Source organism: Emys orbicularis, chromosome 2, assembly GCF_028017835.1.
Source record: "Emys orbicularis isolate rEmyOrb1 chromosome 2, rEmyOrb1.hap1, whole genome shotgun sequence".
Lineage (NCBI taxonomy): Eukaryota > Metazoa > Chordata > Testudines > Emydidae > Emys > Emys orbicularis.
In genome coordinates, this window is record NC_088684.1 from 252,850,634 (window position 1) to 252,878,415 (window position 27,782).

At 39.1% G+C, this 27,782-nt stretch overlaps 1 protein-coding gene across 2 annotated transcripts in view; it reads left to right on the top strand.

Moving 5' to 3' along the window:
• The window catches only part of PEX1 (peroxisomal biogenesis factor 1), a 50,895-nt gene extending 24,717 nt beyond the window's left edge, over positions 1-26,178 (top strand). The window contains exons 12-24 of one of the 2 annotated variants that reach the window (XM_065399732.1): positions 1,909-2,079; positions 3,377-3,531; positions 4,716-4,905; positions 5,155-5,321; positions 6,091-6,225; positions 7,691-7,755; positions 10,554-10,696; positions 10,779-10,882; positions 12,387-12,563; positions 16,387-16,617; positions 23,104-23,301; positions 23,633-23,763; positions 25,876-26,178. In XM_065399732.1, the coding sequence (XP_065255804.1) occupies positions 1,909-2,079; positions 3,377-3,531; positions 4,716-4,905; positions 5,155-5,321; positions 6,091-6,225; positions 7,691-7,755; positions 10,554-10,696; positions 10,779-10,882; positions 12,387-12,563; positions 16,387-16,617; positions 23,104-23,301; positions 23,633-23,763; positions 25,876-25,960 (1,952 nt within the window). In that variant the 3' untranslated portion in view covers positions 25,961-26,178. The remainder of the gene's footprint in view (positions 1-1,908; positions 2,080-3,376; positions 3,532-4,715; positions 4,906-5,154; positions 5,322-6,090; positions 6,226-7,690; positions 7,756-10,553; positions 10,697-10,778; positions 10,883-12,386; positions 12,564-16,386; positions 16,618-23,103; positions 23,302-23,632; positions 23,764-25,875) is intronic. The other variant, XM_065399733.1, reaches the window with a different exon arrangement.
• Positions 26,179-27,782: the final 1,604 nt, after the last annotated feature.

Genomic DNA, 27,782 nt, shown 5'->3' on the forward strand with positions numbered 1-27,782 from the left:
ACAGACTGCGCTGTAAAATTTTACTTTGAATTATATCAATTATGAGTTAAATAATACGGAAGCTCTCTCTAAGTTATAGTCCTGGGTTCCTTACCCTTTCAGCTGCTCTGATAATTTAACATTTTTGTTGGGGGTGGGGGGAAATTTTCATTAAGCCTTTTATAGGGACTAAATGTTATCTAGGACTCTGAAATAATCTTAACGTGGCCCATAGAGTGTAGTCCTTCATTCTGGATTTGTCATTCCACAAGTTGAGCTGAGCCGCTCAGCTCGCTGCCGGTCTGGGGCTCAGTCCGCCGGCCCCGCTCAGCCCACTGCTTGCCTGGGGTTCCCATCGTCCAGGCAGGCAGCGGGCTGAGCAGGTCCGGCGGACGGGACCCCGGAAAAAAGGCGCGAAACGATTGTCTGCCGTTGCTTTCACAGAAGGAGGGAGGGAGGGGGGCCTGATGACATGTACCCAAAACCACCCGTGACAAAGTTTTTGCCCCATCAGGCATTGGGAGCTTAACCCAGAATTCCAATGGGCTGCGGAGACAGCGGGAACTGTGGGATAGCTACCACAGTGCATCACTCTGTAAGTCGATGCTAGCTGTGGTAGTGAGGACGCACTCCGCCGACTTAATGCGCTTAGTGTGGACATACGCAACGGCCTGTATAAAATCGAATTCTAAAAAATCAACTTCTATAAAATCGACCTAATTTCGTAGTGTAGACATACCCATAGTCTTTTATCTCTGTGGGACTTTGTAATGGAGAAGGAACTGAAGGCGGTTCATCTGTTGCAGCCGCATATGCCCTTGATATAGGGCACAAGGCTAACTATGGCACATAAATGAACTGAACGGAAACTGCTGCCAAAAATTTCCAAGTGAAGTCATATGTGCAGCTCAAGTGGAGCACGCCTAGAGACACACATCTTGAAGAACTCCAGCTACTGTACAGGGTAAGCAACATCTCCTTCCCAGAATTCAACCACAACCTCAATGTTTAGTCCCCATTACTATGAAATAAAGAAAGAAAGTGTGCAAATTGGACTGTGTAGTTTTTCTCGGTGCTGAATGGAACAAAAGTAGTTGAATATAATTATATCTATACTCTTTTTCTCATGGAACAGGTGAAAGTATATCAAATTAGTGAGAACTAATTATTTTTTGTATGTTAAGGAATGTACAAACTTCACATTGTATAGCATAGCCTTTAGTTTCTAATTTCAAGTTTGGCCTAGAAATTTTAATATTTTTACAAATTTTATAGATCTAATGTAAATTACTTTGTCCATCTGATGAAAAATCACTTTTTAAAAAAGCAAACATTTAAAATAAATATTCTTTATATATAGTTTCATTGGAAAACCAGGAATGGTGAATTATAAAACCTGCCATTCTTCTGAAGGTATTGTTAAATTTTCAGTGCTTGCTGAACTATAGTAGTATTGACAATTTCTAATTGTTGTATGTACCAACAACTTCTTGATCTCAGATTGTGCTAGTTGTCTTTGTTGACATTCAGGTTCTCTTGTGAGTTCAAAAGGACTTAGGTGCAACATAAAGGGTAGGAGGGCAAATGTGGCTTTTTGCCACTTTTCCACTGACCATCCTTTCCTTGTAATCCTGGGCTTTATATAGTTCTGAAGCTGTTCTAGTTTACTCTGATGTTGTATAAACTAAAGATCCGGTTGTGTTGGATGTCTGTGTCTGGCCATTCCCCCTTCTGCCCCCGGCATGATCCCTATTCCAGGGGAGGAGGCGAGCATTCATATAGAACTGGCATAGCCAGCTGAAGGTTCCTCCCATAAAGGAGAATCTTTAGCTGCCCATTTAGAGTCATTTTAAGGCCCTTTGCATTGCCAGCACAAATTTTAATTTTTTCATGCTGTGTTTTGATACTAAGATTGTATTTTTGTTTTAGGAAAAAGATTAGAAAACATACGAAAGAAAGTGGAGGAAGTTTTTCTAGAGGCAGCATGGAGACAGCCATCCATTCTTCTGATGGATGATCTTGATCACATTGTTGGAGTTCCTTCTACACCAGAGCATGAGAACAGCCCTGAAGCAGTTCAGAGCTATAGACTTGCACATGGTAATGCTATGCTAAAAGCTTCTGGGTATTTTTTTCCTGTTGCTTCTTATGTGCCTGGATAAAAATGTATTGTAATTTAGAATTTCTTGTACCTGAATGCCAGTTGTCTGGACAGTTCTATTTTCACCACCCCTACTTCTGGATCATTTAGCATTCTATGTTGTTCACACCTCAGATAAACTGCCACAGTTTACAAGTTCCAGATGAATTTTGAACCAGTTTTAATATAGATTATTATGCATAAGTAGCATTTTTTTAACTGAATGTGTACCTTTCTTATCTACTTGGTGCACTTCATTCTGTGCAAGTCATCGGTTATTTTATTTAAATTTTTCCAAACCTAGCCTTTAAGTGAAGAACTGGACAATGCATCCTCCATATGATCTTTTTCTCTAAAGTGCAGCCAACATTAAAATCTCTCCACGTAAACATTTTCAGTACAAGAGACTGAAATAACATAATATGAAATAATCAAGATCAATGTATTTTATTATTTTAACTGTGTTAAATTATGCCCTGGTAGGATTTAAGCTATAACAGATCTTCAATTTTCTAAGCAGTGTCAAAGGGAGATTGCAACTTTTTAAATTAAATTCCTTTTGTGGTTTCTGGAATTCACAGTGAGATTAAATTTTCAAAAATGTACACCTAAATTACAAAATGGGTAGTTGTATCTACAATTTCAATGTCTTAGTGCTTCATTTTTGTTTTATGCACACAACCTTGATACACAGTTTTAAAAGTTAGCATAAATGATCTGCCTTACTTATACACTTTATTTTTGTACATGACATCTAGAGATCTGTCTAAGTAGTTCAAAACTGCTATTTATCCTAAACTCTTAGTACAATGGCTTGGCACACAATACAGTTCAACACCTTAGTATTGTGATAAGTCATACAATAAACTATCTAAATTATATTATTATTTCAACTTTTTCCTGACTACGCTGCAGAGTTGGGATTATAGCTTTCTGCATTTTATTCATACCAGATACAACAGCAGAATTCACAATAGAGAAAATCATCTTTAATATCACAGGGTAGACCTCATCAATAACTATACAAGTTTAGTTCTAGGCAAAGCATTTCTGACTGTTTCCTTGTTGGAGTAGACTGTGCCTTGAAAAATAAATGCATTTGTTTAGATGATAACAGTTCTATAATACATTACAGAAAAGTTAGTGTAGTACTTGGTGTTATATAATATCTCTAGTACTGTAAAAATACTCAGCATTAATAAATGTATGAAACTTATAATCTTTTATTACTCATGAAACAATGGCTTCTATTTCTAGTTTTGAAAGATGTGATAAAAGAAGTTATTTCCATGGGCAGTTTGATTGCATTAATTGCCACAAGCCAGTCTGAACATTCTCTGCATCCTTCCCTTGTTTCTGGTCAAGGAACTCATATATTTCAATGCTTCAAACATATCCAGCCTCCAGATCAGGTAAATGCAATAACTGAATAACTTGGTCAAAATGTTGGTTGTGACTTCCCTACAGCCTCAGATGCTGCACCAAAGAGGTAATAAAAAAGGATCGTTTGCTGCTGAAGTTGAGATAAAACAAAACCAAAACCACGCTATTGAGGGATTTTAAGAGATCTTTTGTGATATTAAATAGCATATAACTTTTCTATATGTTATCTTCAGGGTTCCTTTTTGGGGAAAAAAACACAGAGTTATGCCTAGTGGTGAGTCTGTCTCCCACCACCCAAATTAACAGACACTTCACCATAATGTATACTTTCCCAAATTGTATTTGGGTTGTAAAATATTTAAAGGGTACTAGTTTGTTTTAATTCAAAAATTGGTTTAATTAATATATCCTTCTACTCTTAAAAATAGACTGTATTGAAATGGTACAAAAGAAATGGCAACCAATGTATTAAATATAGTGTACTCTAAGGAAAAATAAAAAGATTTGCATTTTGTACTAGTGTGTGAGAGAATGCCCACAACACGTTGGAATCGTACCCAAGTTTATGGTGCTTATTGTTCTCCTGTCATAAATGAGCCATTTAAAAAATCAAGGACTGCATTCAGATCTCTGACTTGTGCTGACTTGTGGCAGAAGAAAAGACTTCCCCTGAAAAACTATGTTGTATGACAACTCTGTAATCTGAAATTACCCAGACTTGTTTTTTAACCAGTGTCCAAATACAAATGACAATTTCCAGTATAGGCCTTATTCTACAAGGTAGTTGAGGGTACTCAGCGCCTCTCAGGATCAGGCCCTTTATACCTGTGTGATTTGGTCTGTTTGTTCCTAGGATTTCTCATTCTTCATTTCTGATTTGGAATTTATTCCAGTGCTTGTGATGCAGATATGACTGGGATAGAATAGAAAGATTGATTTCTGAAATGGTCATTGCTGGGCTAGAGGTTACAGTGGTCAATTAGTCATTTAGAATTGTAAAGCTGGTGAACTCTTAGGAAAGGTCAGATTAAAAGAATCAATTTTTCTTCAATTTGTGTTAGTATTTTTTATATATTAGTCACAAAACTCCTATGTTGAATGAAATGTTGGTAACTTTTCATTATCTGAAACATTTGAGTTTTCTAAGCTTAAGATAATAATTCATATCTGTGTAAAACTATGTATACATTCACTGTATATTTTTATTTTTCAGGAGCAAAGATGTGAATTACTGCATTCCATAATAGAAAATAAATTGAACTCCAAAATAAACAGATTCTATGATCTTGATCTCCAGCATATTGCAAAGGAAACAGAAGGGTTTATAGCTAGAGATTTTACAATGCTAGTGGATCGTGCCATACACTCCTGTGTTTCTAATAAGGGAGCGTGCAACAAGGAAGGTATGTGATAGTCACCAAATCTCTACTTTGTTTTAGTTGTACCATATGGCATGTGCTTGCAATAATACAAAAGCAAGAAATTATAGTAAAACTGTCTCTATATTTTACATTTAAAATGCATTTAACTGTTATTTAGAAAGTTTTGTTGTCTTTGATATCATATGCATATATTCTTTTTTTCCCCCACCATAAGGCTAAATTGATTTTAACTGGAGTTTCTTTTGTTCCTGTGGGGTTTTTTTTCAACAGACTTGAATCTGTCAACCTTAGACTTTCAAAAAGCTTTAAAAGATTTTACTCCTTCATCTCTGAGAAATGTTAACCTACACAAACCTAAAGACTTGGGCTGGGACAGGATTGGTGGCTTAAAGGATGTACAGCAAATACTCATGGATACCATCCAGTTACCCACAAAGGTACCCTTTTCTTTTAAACCAGGAACAAATGCTTCAGTACTTTACAAACCATTGTGTTTCTGGAACTCTGATTAACAATTTTACTTTGTGGAACAGCTACTCTTAGAAAAAATGGACTCTTACAGGTACAGCACAGAACTTGCAATCCTGGTAGAGGGAAGACTAAGGTGCCTTTAAGACATTTTTGCACCCTCCCTTACCTGAGATGTTCTGAAGGCTTGAGAGGCCTAGAGAACATAACATAGGCATTTCAGGCCTATGGGCCGTAGCACTGCCCAGAAGCTCTGCAGTATTGCAGCCTTGACCTGGACACATTCCTCCCAACCCCAGGCTTGTCTTCTACTCCTTGGCTTGTAAGTTGGTCCTGAGAAGGTAACATTATTACAGCTATCTTCTGCAGTGCCTGAACCAGAGGATTCTTCCCTTAGCCGGTTATGGAGCTTTTAGTACCCTTTTACATCAGCCTGGCTCTTTTACCCAATGTAGAGGTACCAGAGTAAGGGTGATAAACTCACCATAGAGCTTTTCAAAGAAATGGTTTTGAACTTTTTATAATAGGCTACTTTAATATAACCCAATTATATAATTATAATATAACTGATAATATCAGTTGAGATGAGCCCTTCTGGTGATAATGTGGATGAAGTAAGTAATTTCACAAGAATGTCCATATAAAGAAACACTCGTCAGAAGCCAATTATTACATTATGTTACCAAATAATTACTTATTTGGAAATAGGTATTACTCTTGATGACTTTGTATTTTCAGTATCCAAGATTATTTGCAAACCTGCCGATACGACAGAGGACAGGAATTTTGTTGTATGGTGCTCCTGGAACAGGAAAAACTCTGTTAGCTGGTGTAGTTGCCCGAGAGAGTGGAATGAATTTTATCAGCATCAAGGTAACAAAATTTTGATGGTTTATTAGTTCTTTGTATTAACACAAAAAATCCCAACATAGTTACTTTGTCTATTTGTGTGTGTGTGTGTAAAATATATATGCAAAAACAAATACCAAAATAAGAAACTCACATTTAAAATGAAGTCATTGTCATGACCACAAAGAAACTGTTACAACATTTAATTTTTCCGCTGTGGATAAATACTTAGTCATGGGGGGGGGGGGGGCGGGGGGCGAGAGAGAGAGAGAGAGAGTGTGTGTGTGTGTGTGAATGAATGAATGAATGATGCTCTAGTCTAGAGGTTAGGGCACCTGCCTGGGATGTGGGAGACCCAGGGTCCAGTCCCCCTGCTCCAATCACTCTTTTGTTATTTATCCACAGTGGAACAGGTTCAATAGGAGAGACTGAAGGGACTCCCCCTCCCCCCCCGCATCAGAATATCCCATAGCTCAGTGGCTAGAGCAGTCTCCTGGGAGGTGGGAGACTGCAAATGCCTATTTCTATCTTTCCCCAGAATCAAGCCTGGTCTACACTGGGGGAGGGGCTAGCTAAGTCGGACTAAGTTACACAACTTCAGCTACGAAAAAAATGTAGCTGAAGTCGACGTACTTAGAGCTACTTACCGCGGTGTCTTCACTGCAGTAGGTCGACTGCTGACACTCCCCCGTCGACTCCGCCTACGCTTCTCGCTCCGGTGGAGTACCGGAGTTGACGGGAGAGCCCTCAGCGGTCGATTTATCACGTCTTCACTAGACGCGATAAATAGACCCCTGCTGGATCGATCACTCCGGAGGTAAGTGTAGACATGCCCTCAGTCTGAGGCTTAAGTGGGAGACAGGTGTCTGGACACCAGTCCACCTGCTCAGAGGCAGAAACATAGGCACAGAGGGAACTTTTATCCTGAAAATTTAGGCACTGAGTGGGTTTGGCGGGAGTTTTGTGAATTGCAGTGGAGCCAAAACTGGGATTTAGGCACCTAAACCCAAGACTTAGATGTCTAAGTACCTTTATGGATCTGGCCCTGGCTATCTAAGCACCACTGAGTGACTTCATGCTGTGGCCACACAATGTTATCTCTGAGAGTTTTGTTTGTAATTAATCACTAAGTATTTTTTAGAAAATTTTGTTATGTATTCTTAATTTCTTCTTCTTTATAAAAGGATTCTAACTCAGTGGGTAATGCAGCTAGCCAGAATAGTTTAAATGTATCTTCAGAACACAATCCCCAGACTTGTGATACTGTAACACATTTCCCTTTATAGCAGGAAAACTGAGAGTCAATGAAATTAGCAGTACCTGGCACAGTTTATCTAGTTTTTTGAATCACCTGGGAACCACTGCTTGCCCATTACTTTGAAATTCTCTAGTGCTTGCATAAATAACCCACCTTGCTAATAGATTCCACAGTGATATGGAATTAAGAAAAAACACAACTCCTGAGTCTTCTCATTTTGCTATTTTACAGGGACCAGAGCTCCTCAGTAAATATATTGGAGCAAGTGAGCAAGCTGTTCGAGATGTCTTTAACAGGTTGGTTCTCTAAGAATAAATGTTGTAAATAGATTCCACTTTCATGGCTGATACTAAAAATAATTATTTGAATTTCCTAGTCAGCAGTCTGAAAGAGCAGGCTTAATGGGTCTTAATCATTAGGTCTGAAATAGCTAAACCTGCTGAAACCACATGTTAAAATACTGACAGGGTCAACTTAACCTTCATTCTTCATAATTTGATAAATTGAGTTCCTTGCAGTTTATTGTGTAGGCGGCCTTTGGGTAAGACTTTACAAACATGTTTGCTTGTATTGATATTAAAGTTTCCATAGTATTTTAACACCATAATTGTGAACTTCAGAAGGAAATGGACATAAGTACAAAATAAAGTATAAAATATTAATGGTAGTTAACTGGAAATCCTGTTCTTCAAAGCAGTTCATTTCCACAGGAAACCATAATAGTTGCTGCCTTCTATAATTAAATGTACCTATATTAGGACTTGTCTACCTACTGCCTGGGGGCCATACACAACCCACCAGAGCATTTCATAAGGCCCACTGTTTGCTTTGCACAATATACTAATGGCCGATTCATTAGCGTTTTGTCGTCATGTTTACATCATTTTAGTTTATACAAGTGTATAAATAAACAATACGTACATAGGTTGTTTCTATCTAAAAATATACAAAACAAACTGAACTGAAAATATAAACCAATACAGGTGATTTTAAATCTTATTAAAATCTGTAGAATCTGTTTGGCCCACACAAGGTTGTGCTTAGGTTACTCCTGGGGGAATTCTGTGCCACTGCACGTGCGCATAATTAATGAGCCACACATAATTTTAATTTTTTGCGCAGAAAAAAGCGTCTGCTGGAATGTTGCTGCAGTTCTACCTTTTGCTCACCAGAGGGCACTGTGGCGATAGAACACAGCAACTGCTCCCAGCCTGCTAGGGAAGAGAAAGAGCCTGCCTTCTTCGCAGCGCCTGTCAGGCCACGTCAGGAGATAGGGGCTATGGGGAGATAGACAGTGTGTGGCTGCTGGGGGGTCAGACAGGAGCTCATAAGGGCTAGTGGGGGAGGACAGACTGGGGCTGAATGGGAGTGGAGGCCCAGGGCCACAGGGGGAGGGAGGTGCAAGGCCACATGGGCAGAGCGGGAGGGGGCGCAGAGCTACAGGGGGAAGGGGCTGGCTGAGTGGGGGCACACAGACACATGGGGAGAGGTGCAGAGACATAAGTACAGGGGAGTGGCTGAGTGGGGGCACAGAGACACATGGGGATGCGGGAGGGGATGCAGGACCACACAGGAATAGGGGGGTGTCTGAGTGGGGGTGGAGGGACACATGGGAATGGGGGGAGTGGGTGTCTGAGTGGGGGTGAAGAGACATGTGGACAGGGCATGCAAGGATACATGGGGGTGCAGGGACACATGGGGACACGGCAGATGTGCCTGACTGAATGGGAGAAGCTAGGGGTCAGCCAGGGTCTGCATGGGGGAAGCTCCCTAACAGTCCCTCCCCACCCCTCAAAAAAAACTGTTCCATACTTTTCCCACTCATAAGCAACAACCCTCCAAGTTCACACCCAGACTCCTTCCCAGCAATTACTTCCCTCTCCCTCAGCTCCTCCATTACCTCCCTGACTCTGGGGGGTGCGGGAAATATGGTTCTGTATTGAAGTTTAAATGAATTATTATTCAGAGTTCTGTATTAATATGCCTAGTAAAGAATCTGTTTGTCAAAAAACATTTTCTGAATCTTTTTTTATTGCCTGTATTGTTACAGACATTCTTGCTGACAGGTATTTTGAAATAAATGACCAAAAATAATTGAAACCAGTGTGATTATATTGTGTTATTTTGACAAATAAAATATGCAGAATTTGAAAATATTGTGCGCAGAATTTTTTATGTTTTGGCGCAGAATTTCCCCAGGAGTATTAGGTTTATGTGGCCCTCCTGTGTAATAAGGTTGCACACGACTGGCCTGCATGAACACTGAGTTCATGGCAAGCTGGGATGTAAATCTACCCTGCAATAGCCTGCCATACAAGGGTTCTTAAACTGGGGGTCGGGACCCCTCAAGGGGTCATGAGGTTATTACATGGGGGGGTCGCGAGCTGTCAGTCTCCACCCCAAACCCCGCTTTGCCTCCAGCATTTATAATGATGTTAAATATATAAAAAAGTGTTTTTAATTTATAAAGGGGGGTCGCACACAGAGGCTTGCTATGTGAAAGGGGTCACCAGTACAAAAGTTTGAGAACCACTGCACTAAGGGCTTACCTTCACAAACATTTAGGCTGCGGCTAGCTGCGGTGTGAATCTACCCCGCACTACTCTGCCACGGTCTAACAGTTCAGGCATAAACAGTTTGTTAGAGCACTTTAATCTAGTCCTCTTTGAAACAGGACTAGATCAAAGCGCATTAGCGGATTTTTAATGTGCATCAGCTGGGTCCACACGAACAGTTAGACTGTGGCAGACTAGTGCAGGCTAGATTCACACAGCAGCTTGCTGTAAACTAAATGTTTGTGTAGACAAGCTCTTAGCGTCTGTGTGAACCCTGCTTCTGCACACTAGAAGTTCCCTACTGTGCTTCAGTCTACTCCTTTTTCAAAGCGGGGTAGATCAAATACTACAGAACTTTTAATGCATGGTAGTAGGATCCCCACTAGCGCAGGGTAGATTTACACCCCAACTTGCTACAAATAAGTGTTGTGTAGACAAGTCCTTACAAACCAAACAGAACACATATTTCACATCTCTAAGCAGATTTATTTTACTTAGCTTAAACCTAAGCAGAATTGAAGGATTGCATTTTGTTCCAGAGCACAGGCAGCCAAGCCTTGTATAGTTTTCTTTGATGAGTTTGATTCCATTGCCCCTCGACGAGGTCATGATAATACTGGAGTGACAGACCGAGTGGTTAACCAACTGTTGACTCAGCTGGATGGAGTAGAAGGCTTACAAGGTAAATAATTTAGCTGTCTTTTTTTTTATTTTTAAAAGGCATGAGTTCAACACATTAATGATAATCTCTTACTTTTTCTAAGGGGTTTATGTGTTGGCTGCTACTAGTCGTCCTGATTTGATTGACCCTGCTCTGTTGAGGCCAGGTCGACTGGATAAATGCCTGTACTGTCCTCCTCCTGATCAGGTGAAGAAACAATATACTACACCATATATGAAAGGAAAAAATTAGAATAATGAACAGGATTCTCCATTGCCTTGTACTTTGTGTAGTCATGTACACCTGAACAAAGTGGACTTGGTTCACCATTGCATCACTTCAGTTTTACACCTGTGTAACTTTACTAATTTCTGTGGAATTGCACTGGTAAAAAACTGGAGTAATGCAGAATGGATCAGATGCAATGAATGTAAAATGGGGATAAAACATGACCAAATCAGAATTATGGAGTTCTACGCCCGCTTTGCACTGTGTAACTGACTATGCAGTGTTCAAGCAGTGTAGAATCAGGCCCAGTATTCTTAGGTCTTGTGTTTGTAGAAAGAATGTAACCCTTCAGATGTTTGTAATCCCATTTAGTAGATAGCCATATTTGATTTGATTTGACTGGTAGTGTTATTGTTTATTTTCTCCAGATATTCTTCCATTGTTTTCCACAGATGTAGAACCAATCATGATCTTGTGGACAAAGCCCACATAAAAGGGGCTTTGCTTACAGGAAATACACAGGAGCAGGGATTGTGGAGATTGAAATTTGTCATTTCCATCTGCCAACAGGGCCCAGGTCACCATTTCACCTGCTGTTGCAGGGCATGATGAGGAGTAGAGTACATGGCCTTTTGCTTCTCCATGCAAATTAGTGACCCAGTGTTTTCCAGAGCAGGTAGGCATGGAGTCCAGCTGTTTGGGCTTTCCCTTACCTGGCCTCCATGCAATGGAAACATATTTAATCAGCATTTGGACAGTGTTGGACAGATCCAACACACCCTGATGTAAATGGAAGGAATTTCAGTGACTTTAGTGGGTTTTGGATCAGGCCAGTAGAGATTGCAGGATTTGTCCCTTTGATTGCTCCTAATTATAATGGAGAATATGCATTAGCAATTTACATGGCAAGTTTAACAGATATCATCCCATTTCATTCTTACATGCACAAAGATAATCCCATGCACTAAGAATGCAAACACATTCTATCCAAATATTTTTCATTGCTATTTCCATAGGACAAAAAAATGAGCTCTTCAGGCCAACAGGGTCATTTCCTTTGTCTGGACACTTCTCTTCTTATGTTTAGAAAGGTGAAAACTGGTAAAAAGGCAAATCCCGTTATATTTATAAAATGTGCATGAGAGTTCACATTTAATGGTGTATTTAAAAATCTTGGATATTGATAATATAATTAGAGAATGCGCTCAGAGAATTCATGGCTCACTGGATGTTTTGTTTGGCAGTATTTTTCTTAGAAAAATTAAGTGATAGTAGTAATAAGCATATGCTTGTATTTGAAAATAGATTGTGCAGTATTTTCATATATGTACTATTTTAATTATACAAGTATCCCCTTCCAAAACTTACATTTCTGTAGATTAGTTTGACCTCTTGAGAAAGTGCTTGAGAGAATTACTGTCAAAGTACTGAATAGCAGTTAGAAGCAGGAAACAGATGACGTTACCTTTTTTTTTCTTTTTAGACTTCTCGTTTTGAAATCCTAAAAGCCCTCAGTCATTCTCTGCCTTTGGCAAATGATGTGGACTTTCAGCATTTGGCAGCAAAAACGGAGCACTTCACAGGAGCTGACCTAAAAGCTTTACTGTACAATGCCCAGTTAGAGGCAATACATGCTAGCTTGGGTTCAAGTTTACCACAAGTAAGTGCACTTAAAGTATTTAAAGTATTTCCTTAATTACTGCGTTGTGCTACAAATATATTTTAGAGAGGTTAACTTTACCCAAAATAGATTTCTGCCACTTTTGGAAAAATTATATTTAAATAAAATGTCTCCTTTTCCTATAATTTCTGTGATCTGTAAACTCTGACAGATAGTTTAAATCTTATTCTATATTTGTAGCTTATTAAAATTGTAATAATTTCCCTGTGACAAAATTAGTTTAATTTTTTAAAGTATATTTGCCATTTAGAAAAGATGTTAAATTGATTTGTTTTGGTCTGAACCCATGCATATTGAATGAGAGGAGTGACAAGATAGAACCCAGTAGCCCCTCACATGAGTGTCTTTAGGGTCAGTGAGCATTTTCCCAACATTAGGGTACTAAAAGCAGTTGACATACCTAATAATATCCACGTGGATACCTGATAATTCTTCGTTGAGTAGTGTCCCCATGGGTGCTCCACTTCAGGTGTGCTCATGCCCCATGCACCTTTAATCGGAGTATTTTGGTAGTAGTATCTCTTTGGCCTGCGCATGCATCATATAATTCCTCATGCCCCACTCCAAGGCTATATAGGGGTGCACGGGCAAGCCACTCTCCATGCCTTCTTTTCAAAGTTGCTTAGCCTAGGTACCCTTCTTTAGTTATTACATTTACATTTTATTTAATAATTTAGGGTGACTTTTGATCTCTTTCCTCATTGGGGAGGGGGACTTTCCCCTGTTAGATTCTGTTGCCTTGGGGGTAGGCCAGGCTCTCTGGGCTTCAAGTGGTGAATTTCTTGCTGGGAGAAATGCTGGGAGGCATTCTCGTTGTGTCCACTGCTTGGTTGAATCTCATATCCCCAGAGAATGCTTCATCTGCTCCATCTTTAAGGGTAGGGTAAGAAAAAATCGGGAGCTAAAACTGACTCTTAATAATGGAGAGTTCCCTCCAACAAGCCTCAGCTCCAGGCCAGGAGACCCTACCGGACATTGGCTGCTCAGTGAACACAGGGCCCTGTCAACTTCAACACATTCACCTATGTCTACCCAAGGTAAATCCACAGAGAAAACCCGCAGAAAATGAAGTCATTCTCCACAGAAACAGTCCACCTCAAAAATACCTCAGTTCCCATGGATCAAGACTGCTTTGGAGATTCTTGAGGAATCTACTGGTTTTGCAGGAGCTGGAGTCTCCCTTGTTAGTCAGTACTGCAAGGTTATCGGTACTGCGACAAGCACAGTCACCAAGGTTAGACCTTTCCCTGGTGCCACTTGGCTCTCCAACACGTTCAGAGTGTGTTGAGGTTCCCCCTCTTGAAGAGCAGGAATTTTCCTTTCATTCAAATAGTTTTATCCAGGATTCCCTGACACTTCAGACAAGAGATTTCCATCCTGACACTTTTGACAAGAGGGGGATTTGCACCAAAGATGGGCCTGTGTTCCCCTGACCTGGTTCAAGCACCAGTGAATGTCACTCAGATGCCTTTTGGCCCTCCCTATTGGCCACACTGGGATTTTTGGGCTGTATATTGTCCACAATTTTCCCATGACCCTTGTCTCTCTTGCAGTGAATACAAAGGGAGATGCTCCCCTACTCCAATTGCTCCTCCTTCATTGTCTCAGGAACAAAAATCCTTTGAGGAGCAAGAGGCCAAGACAGATAAAGAGGTTACTCCACAAACAAATATTCATTTTTCCCAGATGAAGCAGTTATACCTCCCTCATCAACTGTGGTTGATGACTTCAGATACTTCCAAGAGTTAATGAAGCGCATTATGGATTCCTTCCAGATTCCCCTGGAAGAGGTCAGGGAGTCACAGCATAAGCTCTTGGACATCCTCCAGTGGATCCCTATACCTGAGTTGCCCTGCCTATTAATGAGGCCATGTTCAATCTTGTCAAAACCATCTGTCAGACCCCTGCAACAATTCCACCAACGTGTAAACAGGACGATAAAAAATATTATGTCCCAGCTAAAGACTCTGAATTTCTGTTAACCCATCTGAAACTGATCTCCTTGGTTGTGGAGTCAGTGAACAAATATGACAGACAACATCATGCGAAGGCCACACCATCTGATGAGGACCAAAAACGCCTTGATCTATTCAGCAGAAAGACCTACTCATCCAGAACACTTCAATTTAGGACCGCAAACTGTCAAGCTCTCATGACTAAATGCAATCATTCAAATTACCACCTTTATTGAGCATCTGCCGGCTGATCAGTGGGACCCGTTTCAGGTTGCTATTAATGACGGTCAGCTGTTAGCTACAGACCTTTTTGGACACAGCCTACATTGCCGCTCGATCCATCTCTATGGCAGTAGTCATGCATAGGGATTCCCCTCTGGATTCCTAGTTGAATACCTTCCCTTTGATGACTTCATTGAGTCCACTGGTGAATCACTGAATACCTATAAGGATTCCAGAGCCACATTGCGATCCCTTGGGATTTACACACCTACAGACAAATTTAGTAGATTCCAAACCACTCAAAGATCCTACCCTGCTTCATTCTCAGGATTGCAGAGACCATATGAACCACCCAGGAAAAAGTTGAGGGTCCTGAGAAAGAGACCACCTGCTCCCTCTGCACCTGCTACTGAAACACCATAATCTAAGCATGACTTTTAATGGGCTGGTTGAAGACCTGAAACTATCCCCCCCAACACCAAGCTGTATATACACCATTGTACCCTCCTTCTACTCTTTTTGGAATCTCTCTCCCACTTTTTTTCTGCATAGGAGAGAACCACATCAGACAAATGGGTCCTGGAGGTTATAAGATCAGAGAATGCTATTTATCTTACTTCCCTCCCCTACGCCCACCCCCTTCCCCGTCCCTCTTCATGGACCCCTCTCACAAGCACCTCTTAAAGCAAGAAGTGGATCTGCAAATGGACGCTGTAGATGCATCTGCAGAAGTGTTTTTTTTTACCGACAAAAGCTTATGCCCAAATAAATCTGTTAGTGCCACTGGACTCCTCGTTGTTTTTGTGGATACAGACTAACACGGATACCCCTCTGATACTTGGCTGTAGAACTAGTTTCTATTCTGCACAGAGGGAAGGAATTTTATTCCAGCTACTTTCTGGTCCCAAAAAAGAAAGGAGGATGGAGACCAGTTTTGGATCTAAGACTCCTAAACAACATTGTCAAGTCTCAAAAATTCAGGATGGTTTCTCTTGTAGCTATAATTCCATCATTACAACCAGGGAATTGGTTTTCAGCCTTCAACCTTCAGGTTGCTTATTTTCGTATCGCAACTCACCCATCTCACAAAGATTTGAAATAGGGCAGTAAGTAGCCGCACTGTCAACATCAACTGATGGTTTCTTGAGGAAAAGGCATACACAAACCTCTTTAAAATTTAGCAGCATCTTTCCCTCTTAATAGAAACATTGACAAACACCACTAATAATAGACCAGTTACTTTCCAGCAGTCTTTCATCAGCCCGGAAGGATATGGTACAGTACAGGTTGCGTTTGAAGTTCTGTTAACATCTCCATATGCTTAGTGAGTGACACAGGCCACTAAACAATGAAATAAGACATTATATTTATCTCCACAAATTATTGCTCTTCTGTCTGCTACAGAAGCAAAAAGTTCCAGCTAAATCTGAAGAATTTTCTCTGCAAAATATTTAGAAATTTCCTCACAGTGGAGGAGGGATTGCTAGAATCAGCAACCAAGCAGAAACAACCCAAATTAAATTGTTTGTTAAATATCAATTTTAAATGAAATAGCAAATTGCTGTTACGTGTGACTAAATTAAAGCCTCTGGCAATGTTCTCATTTTGTTCTTGTTTTGTCCCAGGATATTGGTTCTAGTTCAGACAGTGACCTCAGTCTCTCTTCTATGGTTTTCTTAAACCATAGCAGTGGTTCAGATGATTCAGCAGGGGATGTAGAAGGAGGGCTGGAGCAGTCTCTTATTTCCCTAGAGATGTCCGAGTTGTTTCCTGAAGATTCAAGGTCCAACATTTATCGTCTTTACTTTGGAAGCTCCTATGAATCAGAGCTAGGAAATGGAACTCCTTCAGAACTGGTAATTTGCCTCTTTTTCTATAATTGACATTTATTCTAAACTTTTTTAGGGGGACAATATAAAAATGTACAAATTAGGATATTTTGTGTTTGAAAATAGATACAGTGAATTTAAAAGACAGGAACAGTTACAGGGCTTTATCTCTCAAACTTTCCCAGGCCATCTTCTCTTGCCACCTCCCGAGAGGAGAGAGGAAGGCTCACTGACAAAATATGATATTGACTTCTCTGCAATTTGACAGCGTCTTAGACCAAGATATTTTATAATTAAGTAAACCATGTCCTAACTAGTTCTTTTTATGTAAACTATCTGTTTTTTCCCCCTAAAAATCCTCCCAAAGTAACCGAGGCTGAATAGTACCATATTACAGAACCATTTCAGTCAGCATAGACTGCTGGAGAGCCAAGTCACAATCAAAATGCTGAGAATGCCAGCATCTGGAATGTGGCAGTTTCCAATCGGCTATTCCATCAGTGCACTACTTTTGGCCAAATGGGTTGCTTCTGTGGAGTAAGAAAATCTTAGCTGCAGTTATTGATTAGAAATTCTGGTTCTTAAGTCCATAGATTTGTTGCCACCGCTGTTAAACAAGTCACCTAAGGAATTGATTCCTTTATCCCTTTACTTGTGCCAGACTCAGGATTTCACCATAATGGGACTTTAGCAACTATGGATGGGTAACTTATTTTGTTAATGCTGGTCCTATTGATGCCATATATCCAAGGGCTTGTTTGTTATAATTCACGTCAGACACACATGAACAGGTTCAACGTGTGTTGAAAACCAAAGAACAGAAATTGTAAAAAAAACATCGAGAATATATTTAAGAACTTATGTGATGCAGTGAACAAAAGAAAAAGTAAATTTAATTTTTGAAACAGGATCTTGCATCTCTATGAAATGCATGGATTTATAAAAAAAATATTTTAAATCCTGAAAAACTTTTTTTTAGGCTAAAGCACCTCTTACTGATAAAATCATACTTTTTTTCTTATCTTCAAATTGGCTCTAGGTAATAGGGTTTTTCTAAAAGTCCTATTAGAGGTCTTTGTACAGAAAATAAAGATTAATCATTTTGAAGAAAGCTTGGTGATTTGAAACTGTAACAGCCTGTTGTCAGGCTGAAATCCTAACTGGCTAAACAACTTTCCTTTAAATTCCTACTAAATCATTTAATGACATTATAATTCAGGTAGCCACTTCTTCCCAACAGGTATAACTAGATTCTCAGGGTTGGCATAGTTCTTTGGCAGCTCTCTGCTTCCATTCATTCAAGGTCACATGAGGTATAATTTTAATTATGTTACCATAGAAGTAATAATATAATCTTATAACAAAGCTTGGCCAGTAATATTCAAAGCTGTATTCTCTATTTTTTATCCTCAGGGAATACATTTTGTTCATATTTACTGAAATCATAAAACCCCTCAAAATAACCATGTCTCTTTCAAATACAGTAGAGCAAGTATTACACTACTTGCAGTAATCCCACAAGATCTAGGTGCATCAGGGAAAATTAATATCAAGTATTTAGAAATAGCTTATAAATATAATGTCAGCTAGTCAGTAGAATAAACTGCCAAAGGCAGCTGTAGAATTGCCATTACTTGAGGTATTCAAAGATAGACTTGCCACAAGGCTAAATTTGACACCTGCCTGTTAAGGGTGGTTTAGAGATAATAAATTCAATCCTGCTATGATACAGGGAATGGATTTACATGATACAATACACAAGAGGACCCTTCCAATCCAAATGCGTCTATTCCAGATTTTGGAAGAAGTTTTAACATGAGGGAGTTCAAATATTTTCCCAAAACACAAAGAAAAAAACTTTTTTTTTTTTTTTTTTTACTTTTTATTATATCAAAGTTACAATAAGACATTAACATACTTCATTGTACATTACTTATTACTTATTCAGGATCATGTTAATATTCAAAGAACCTAGCTAAAGATTCTGGCTTGCTGGCTAAGGAGCCCTCTTCCTCTGAGTATGCTAAAAAGCCCTCTTCCTCTGAGTATGCTAAAAAGGGTGACCAAATTTCTAAATACCTATTCTCTTTTTGGCGCTTCTCTTGTATATGTACTTGATGCGAAACCTTTTCCATTATAAAGAGACTCCATATTTTACTATACCACAATCCCATAGAAGTCACATTTTTCCAATAACATGCAATACAAAATCTTGCTAACAATAAAAAAGAAATGAATTTGTTATTCTGTTTAAAATGTAGCTCCTTTACTGGTGCATTAAGTTAGCAGGTCAGGGTATTCCTGGGAAGCTGGCATTTTGTTATAAGATGAATTTCTTTAATAATTTCCTCCCCAAATCATCTCATTCATGGGTGCCACTGCCACATGTGCAACTGTGTCCCCCTTTCTCCGCATCTCCTCCAACTAAGTGCATCTCTAGTGTAAAAATACAATGGATCTTAACTGGAGTCAAATGCCATCTATACAGTAATTTATTTAAAAAAAAATATTTTTGAGCCACACATATTGAAAATGTATATCTTGTTTCTCATACAGAGACCCACTCATCTAGATGAATTTTTGTCCAAATTCCTCTCCCATCTTTTCTTTTCTCTGTTTTAAATATTGTGCTCATTCTGTCTTTGATTTACCTTAATCTCTTTAATTGCAATATTATGTTCCATATAAGTTTATTTGGTTTGACCTTTGATTTTTTCACTTTGTAGTGCCTATTGTTTTAGTCCAGGGATCGGCAACCTTTGGCACGCGGTCTGCCAGGGTAAGCACCCTGGTGGGCCGGGCCAGTTTGTTTACCTGCCGCGTCCACAGGTTTGGCCGATCGCAGCTCCCACTGGCCGCGGTTCGCCGCTCCAGGCCAATGGGGGCTGCGGGAAGCGGCGCTAGCCTAGTGATGTGCTGGCCACCGCTTCCCGCCGCCCCCATTGGCCTGGAGCAGTGAATGCCACAACAATACATATACAATTGCATTTTTAACACAATGTATTCCAAAGGTATTAACCATCATTCAATAAGGTTTAACTTAATTCAATAAAGTTTAGGATATTACAGGCTCTCACAACATCGTATTAAATTTGTTATCAAAAGTTTAAATCCTGGTGGATGGGTATCCAAAGTATTAATATCAAGAAAAGTTCAAATCTTATGTATGGAATTTTTATTATTCCCAGTGGTCTTCCAGGTATCAGAATCTACTTTAGCCAGCCTTTTTTGCACCTAGAATTCAGACTGGATTCTCAGGCAATCCCTCATGTCATTTATTCTTAAAGTAGAACTTAGCTCAATTCTACGTCACCACTACGTTATTCATGGGGAGCTGCAAACCAAATTATTTTCTTTGAGATAAGATATTGGGACAAATGTCTTCATCCAGGACCATTGTTACTGCAGCTCTACAGTTTCAGCTAGTTTGGTGCATCGTGTGTTCATCTCCTCTCTGGTGTTTTTTATATTTACTTATATTCGAATGTAAAGTCTTTGGATAAGGGACTATATTTTTGCATAAATCTGCAATACAGTATACACACTTATAATGCTATATAATTAATTGTGCCTGGCATTCTTCAGTAACCGTGACTAAGACTATATCTTTGTCACAAACTTTTTTTTTAAACACAAAAACATTAATTTAAGGTTTTATTAGCAACAAGTAATGATCTTGTAACTTTCTGAGTAAAACTCCTATAAGATTTTTTTTTTTTATAAACTTGGCTCTATATGTAACTGGATAACCTGATTTTTTTAAAACAATTATCATTAAGCAGCTTAAAATATTTTAAATTACAAAATAAAGTGCTCGGTTGACTTTGCTCTTCTTTAAAACAAAATAAATGTGTGCCCCCCCCCCAACCTTAACCATGTCTTAACCATGAGATGACAGAATGCTATTAAAGGTATAGGGATTAATCTCCGATGATCACTTTTGAACCCAGATCTCCATTGCACTAGGAAAATGTATTCCTGCTGTTTATTACCAGGCTGAACCTAATTTTTTTTTCTCCTTTAACAGAACTCCAACAAGTTTGTCAAGCTACTGTAACATGTTTAACTCTTCCACTCTTGTCCCTAAAAGAAAGCTGTATATTCGTAATGTTTCCATGTTAAAACATGGATGAATGTTCAAAATATTTTAATATGTCAAATTTCATCTACATTAATAACCGTTTTAAAGCACAATGGCTAGTAATGCAGTCAGTATCTTACAGGAGGCAATTTCAAAGGCAGTTCTCTGTGTAGAGAAATTGATTTTGTTCTGCATTTCTAACACAGTAAATTGAAATGCATTTAGGTTTTGATTCAGTTCAGTAAAGTCAACAGGAGTCTTGATTGGATTCAGTGGTTGTTGGATCACACCATTAGAGATTAAGGCCCCAATTCAGCAATGTACATAGGTGTATGAATAACTTTAAGGATATCAGAAGTCAGTGGAACGAGTCATATGCTTAAAGTTATGCATGTGCTTAAGTACTTCTCTGAATCAGACCCTACAGGATTGTCAGAGACTACATGCTGGAGGAATTTCTTTAACAGCTTGGCAGACATTCCAACAAAGACAATCTCTAAGTAGCAGGTCTGGTAGTCCCTGTCAATACTGTGGTTAAAACTATGCTTAAATATGATTTTCCTAATTCACTTCTAGCATGTTTGGGTATATGGGGATTGTTGATGTGTAGGTAGAAGACAGATGTTGATATAACATCAGAGTTAGGTTGTGTAACCTATGAACTTCATAGTTTTCCATAATTGTACTTTAAACTTTAACATTAATTTAGACTCACCTGTCTTTCAGATGTTATTTTTGTAATAACTGCAGTGTTCTGATCCAGCTCTTGTATTAAAAAGTTGATATGTGTATTCAGACCCTTAATTTTATCTTAATAAAGAATTTTGTCTGAGAAATTCCTTTAGTTTTATGATGAAGTGTCATGGTAAACGTTGATAGCCCTCCAATGCAGACACCTTTATTCTCCAGTAGCTGTATAAATTAGATTGGGGTAAAATTTTCAAAAGTGCCTAAATGAGTACCTTAGGCACCTATGTTCCATTTTCAAAAATGATTTAAGGGGTGATTTTTAGAGGCATAAATGGCAGTTAGGTGACTTTCAAGGAGTCTTTCAAGAGACTTAGGAGTGTAAATGCTTAAGTCACTTTTGAAAATTGGACTTAGGAACCTAAGTCCCTGAGGTGCTTTTGAAATATATCATAGATGACAGTTGTATTAACATACCTTTGATACTTCAGAGTTCTTGAACTTCCTAATATGCTTCAGCTTTGGGCTTTGGAATGATATAAATTTTCTAAAGTCTGCAGAGAACTCACAGATTGCTGATGTTTAAATTATCAGAGTGAATAGTTTCAAAACTTACTATGTAAACTTTCCCAGAATTCAAAGCCCCTAGTTCTTCCTACTGTTGGGATGCGCCAACCAGTACATCTTGGACACACCATCCAAGTTGTACTGCTGTTGCATCCCTAAGAGTCTGAATATTCAGAGACCACCTCAGAGAATTCTGGTTACAAATAAGTAACCTTCATTTCTTCTTCAAGTGTACTCTGTGTATTCACACTCTTGAAGTGCACCAGCTGGTGCAGTTTGGCCTCAAAGAACTCAGGGTACAAGTAAATAACCTTCATTTTTCATTCATAACTAAAACAAATTTGGACTTATTAGACCAAACTGTTTTTGAAATAGGGCATTCCCAAAAAGTTAGATTTTTCTAAAAGTGAAATACCTTATTCAAAGTTTTGTATGTTGTCTGAGCCAATGTGTTGGTGCAATGGTGCCCCCTCTGGCCAGCGGGGCATTGGCACTTGAACTCATTTAGCCTGGTGGGCTGTTAGTCTATTACTGGTGCCCAGGGATCTGAAGACCCTCTCCAATCTTAAGTCCATCAGGGGATGGATGGTAGGGAAATCCATGCCCACCCACTCCACTGGGTTCCAGCTCAGGGTCCTCAAGCTAGATAAGCTAGATCAGGATTCGTTGTCTCCAGCTATGCCCTGAGCTCCTCCCTACTTCCCCCAGGTTTCTGCAGACTCTTTGGCCTGCTGTTCTGGCTGTCTCCTTCTAGGGTGTTGTCCCTGAGTGTCTCTTCAGCAGCTTGCTGGCAGGCATTCCCTCCTCCAGGCCTTCTTACTCTTCTGATGGCTGCCCCGCCCTGCCCCTTTGCTTCCCAGTCCTTTTATCCTCCCAGCTATGTTGAGACAGCTAAGGAGCAATGACCGGCAGTGCCTGTGTTAACCTTTTGGTTGCTGGGCCAGCATGGGGAACATATACCCCTTGACAATGTCCAAAATAGCTTGTCTGGTTAGCCAGAAGCTTTTGTGCTGGGATGTCAGTATAAATGACACATTTTAGAAAAAAAGGACTTTTATTGGTGAAGAGAGAAAGCTTAGGTACACAACTGTGGTTAAATGGAACGAGTATTAAAACCTTACTATGGAGTTGCTATTTTGGATTAATAGTAATTTAGTGTTTTTCCCCCGTCACTCTAGAGCTCTCAGTGTTTGTCTGGACCAAACTCCATAACCCATGATTTAACTGGCATTACTTTGAGAGATATAGTATGGTCACAACCTTCCGTGCTCAGAACCGCCTCACAAGAAGGTTTCCAAGAACTTAATCAAGAACAAATAGAGCAACTCAGGGCTGAAATCAATGCAATCAAGGCCAACTACAGGAGCAAGAATGGAGTATGGCAGTTTTTTCATATTATTCAATCCTAACATGTTTCCATTAGTTTTCACTCCTTGTCTGTATTTTTTCCTGTTTATAAATTATTTCTGCAGTAATATTAAACTGAAACAGAGTAAAGCTAATGTGTAAAGGTCGAAGACGTAGTCTGACAAAATATGCCAGCAAGTTGACTGCTTCATATAGCTACATTATTCCTGTGTTTTTAATGTCTAGAGATAAGCTTAGTACTGTGTGTGTAGTACACTTGAGATAAATATACTTTAGAATAATACTGACAAATGTTGGAAAAGATCCCAAAGTTATTACTATTTATTTTCTGTTTTCAAGGAGGATGTTGCCCCTAGCCAATCAGGATTAACCAGGAACACTTTAATTATTAGTCAGTCCCACCTAATGGCTGCACTTGAGGACACAAGACCATCTGTAAGTCAAGATGACTGGAAGAATTTTGTTGAACTGTAAGTAGTAAATTATGTTACTAAATTTGTTTACAGAGTTATTATTTTTAAATTTCATGCATGAACATTACATTTAGTTCAATCTTTCAAGAGTTGTTTAATATCAGTGTTTTGCAAAATAACTGAATTATATTATAAATTATATAATCCCCACAGCAAAGTTCATCTTTTCAGCACTTCAGAACTATTAAACATTAATAAAATTAAATATGCGTAAGGGAAGCACAATTCACCAGTGTGTTTGTTTGAACATTTGCATTATCTTCTCTGTTGTTTCTCCTTGTAGTTATTTTGATTGCATCTAGATATTAACTTGCTTAGATTTAGCTATTCCATTATTTAGACTACTTTATCTTATGGTTGATAGCAATGATGCATGCTAGTGACTCATTCTTACTTCAGCTACATAATTGTCTACATAAATCCCACTATTGCTAAAGGAAGTTACCTATTTGCCTGAAGGGGAAAACTGACCCTTAGAAAATCAAGGCAATTATGCACCTGATCCAAAGACCACTGAAGATGATGGAAACAATCCCATTTTTATCAATGGGCTTTGGGTCAGACTCAATTTCTACTGCAAGTACTATCTACAGTAGCAACAAGAATAATAAAAAAAATCTTCAATTAATTTAATCTATCATTTTCATATGAATAGAACACGCTTCAGTATATTGCAGAAGCTCCATGTTATAACTCAGTTTTCTCAATTAGATTCCAAGTTACAGCTACATTATGTATAACTATATTGCTTTCTATAGCACCAAGAGATTCTTGGATCCCTGAGATGGCGTGTTACATGAGCAAAGTGTTAAATTTCTTTGCTCATGAAAGTATAAAATATTCACATGTTTAGTTGTATTCATATTTTTGTTTGCAAAGTAAAATCATAAATAATTTAACATGCAATTAAATGCTAATGTTTCAGAATACACAAGTAATATTTTAAATATTTTAGGCCCATCCTGCATCTATACCAGACAAACAGTGGTTTCAGCTGCTTGTTGCAGCAATAAGTCAGGTGTTTTGGTTTGGGGGGTGGTATTTTTGTCTCTAAATTTTTTGTTCTTTTGAGTTTAATAACTTTTTAAAAATGAGAAAAAAATAGAGAAAGAAAGGGAGCAGTTAATCTGAGGCAAAAATTCAATAACAATTTTTAATGTTTTAATCTGCATTTACCATATTGACATGGATATCATTGCTAAGTTAGACCTAATTTCATAGTGACCTGAGAAAGTTGAAGCTCGGAGGGGGGAGTTGGGTGGGCTTGTGGGGGTTTTTTGTTTTGTTTTGGGTCTGGTTGAGGAGGTGTTAAATTCAGACCTTTTTGGTGGGCTGCCCTAGCACCGTACTTTGATCCCTGAGTTGATTATCTCTTAGAGAATAGGCCTTGGCTACACTTGCGAATTCACAGCGCTGCCACGGCAGCGCTATGAAGCGCGAGTGTAGTCGCGCCGCCAGTGCTGCGAGAGAGCTCTCGCAGCGCTGTATGTACTCCACCTCTCCGAGGGGAATAGCTTGCAGCACTGCGAGCGAGCGTTCAGCGCTGCAGGCGCTGATTTCACTGGCATTTACAGTGCTGCACTCGCTGCGCTCAGGGGGGGGGGGGCGTTTTCACACCCCTGAGCACAGCAAGTTGCAGCGCTGTACAGCGCCAGTGTAGCCAAGGCCAGAGTCACCGCTTTTCAGAGCTTGGGAGTATAAGAATTTCCTCTCACAATCTGCTGGGAACTTCACATGGATTTGGAATTATAGTAACTGAAATCTGTTGCTCTAGCTAAGGATTCTGTGTAACATACATTTTGTTCTATTAATCTTATATATCTGCGGTGTTGCTTATAAGGAGTAAGAATGTCCCATCCTGCAGCAAACATTTATTGGAAGGGTCTTTATAGGTAGAAATCTTTCATTAATATGAATCTATGACCACTCATAGTTTGTTCCTAACATTGTGTAAAGAGGGTATTCTCTACTATGTACAACTCTTGCATTATTCATACAATCACACACAACTGGTTTGGTCTTCATTGGCATTGATGTGTAACTAATGAGGATTTTGAAAAGAATGATGGCATCTTATACTAATATGCTATTACTTATTCTTGTTTCTAGCTATGAGAATTTTCAGCATCCCAAGAAGAGGAAAGGGCAGAATGGAGCAACTTTCAGACCAGGACAAAAAGTGACTTTAGCATAATAATTTTTAATGTGATTGTAATCACTAAATTGTAGCTTTAAATGTTAGATGTTTAAATTATAAGATCAGAATAAGATTTATATTCATATGGGTTTATTATTGCAGTGACTGAATGACAGGCTTCTTTGAAATTAATTTTAAGGGTTGTAAAATTATTTGACATTTTATTTTGCAAAAATATGTCTTCCTACAAATTGGTATTAAACATTTTGAGACAACATTGGTTACAATGTATCTAATTGCTTATCTGCCAATGAAGTCCAGGTTTTGAACTTATCGTGCAGTTTTTGGAAGGAATTGATGGTTTTATCAAGCTTTCTTCTTCCTCACAACAAATATATGTTGTTTTCTTCACAGCTGTTCTACAGTTATATTTCTATAGTTGTAATGAAAACCAAATGGCATCCTAAGGTAGATTTACCAAAATTCTGTGTTCAGGAGAAGCATGGTATTTATACAACTTATATGGATAAATTTTAATAACTAACAACACTGGAAATATACAAATATATTGAGCTATGTATGTTATGGTCTTTATAAGTCTAAAGGGGAAACATTCTGCATGTTTATTGGTAGGTAAGTAGTCCAATATATTCTTTCAGATCAGCTACAGATGAATAGAATTAAAAACAAACCAAAATCTAAGCTTACCTTCTAAAGTAAGAAAATAGAGACAGGATAGATTTATTTTCAAAAAAGGGAAAAGATGCTTTCATTTTCCAACTAAATCATCTGAGAAAGCATTGAAATTTAAGCCTGAGGGGATGACCAAGTGGAGAACTAGGATATTGATAAGCATCAGAACATAGTAAATTGTCAGTAAAATGCTCTGTGGAGTCACCTTCATAGTCAGAGTATGTGTGGTTTTTTTAAATGGCATATTGTATTTCAGTGTCAAAAATTGTACTGACAATCTTAAAATGAAAGCAAGTCTGCATCAGGCTCCACACTGAGATCCCCGTTCACTCTGCAGAATGAAAGTAGGATTACATACCATGGCTTGCAAAACTTTCATGAAAACTTAACAGTACATACTCCTCTACTTCCTCCTCACTCTTTTTAATGAGGAAGTTAATACATATAATAATGGTATTTTACTACTTCTCTATCCTCTTCCCCCCCCTCCAAAAAAAAAATTCTCTGAGCAAGAGAGTAAGTAGACTGTTACAGATGTGCTGTACTAACTGATGTAAAGATGGTAGAACCTTGATTGGGGCTGTGGGTAATACTTCTCAGCCTGAGGTCACTATTAGCAATTAGTGGATATGAGATAATCTCTTCTTCACTAATCCTTCAATAATAACTAAAAACTAACAGATGGAATGACGCATGTCTACAGAATGTTTTATTCAGGTGTATGATTATGGTGTACAGGGGACATAAGAAACCCTTAGCCAGCCTGGGGAGAATTCCTCTGGTTCAGGCACTGCATACCAGTCATAGGTAAGGCTAAGATTTAGTCACAAGTATTTTTAGTAAAAGTCATGGACAGGTCACAGGCAGTAAACAAAAAGTCATGGCCCCTGACCTGTCTATGACTTTTACTAAAAATACCCCTAACTAAATCTTAGGTGCTGGGGAGGGAGCGTTCCCAGGTATGCTTCTGCTCTGGAGGGGTGCTCTGAGGAACACTGCTGCTTCTGGGGGGGCACTCTGGGCCCCGCCGCTGTTGGGCAGGGCCCCACTGCAGCTGCTCTGGGTGGGGGGCGGCCTGAGGCCCCGCCGCTGTTACTCCCAGACTGCTGCTGCTCCCGGACTACTGCTACAGGGCAGAGCCCAGGACCAGCTGCCTGGGGCTGCCCGAGCAGCGGCTGGTTCGGCT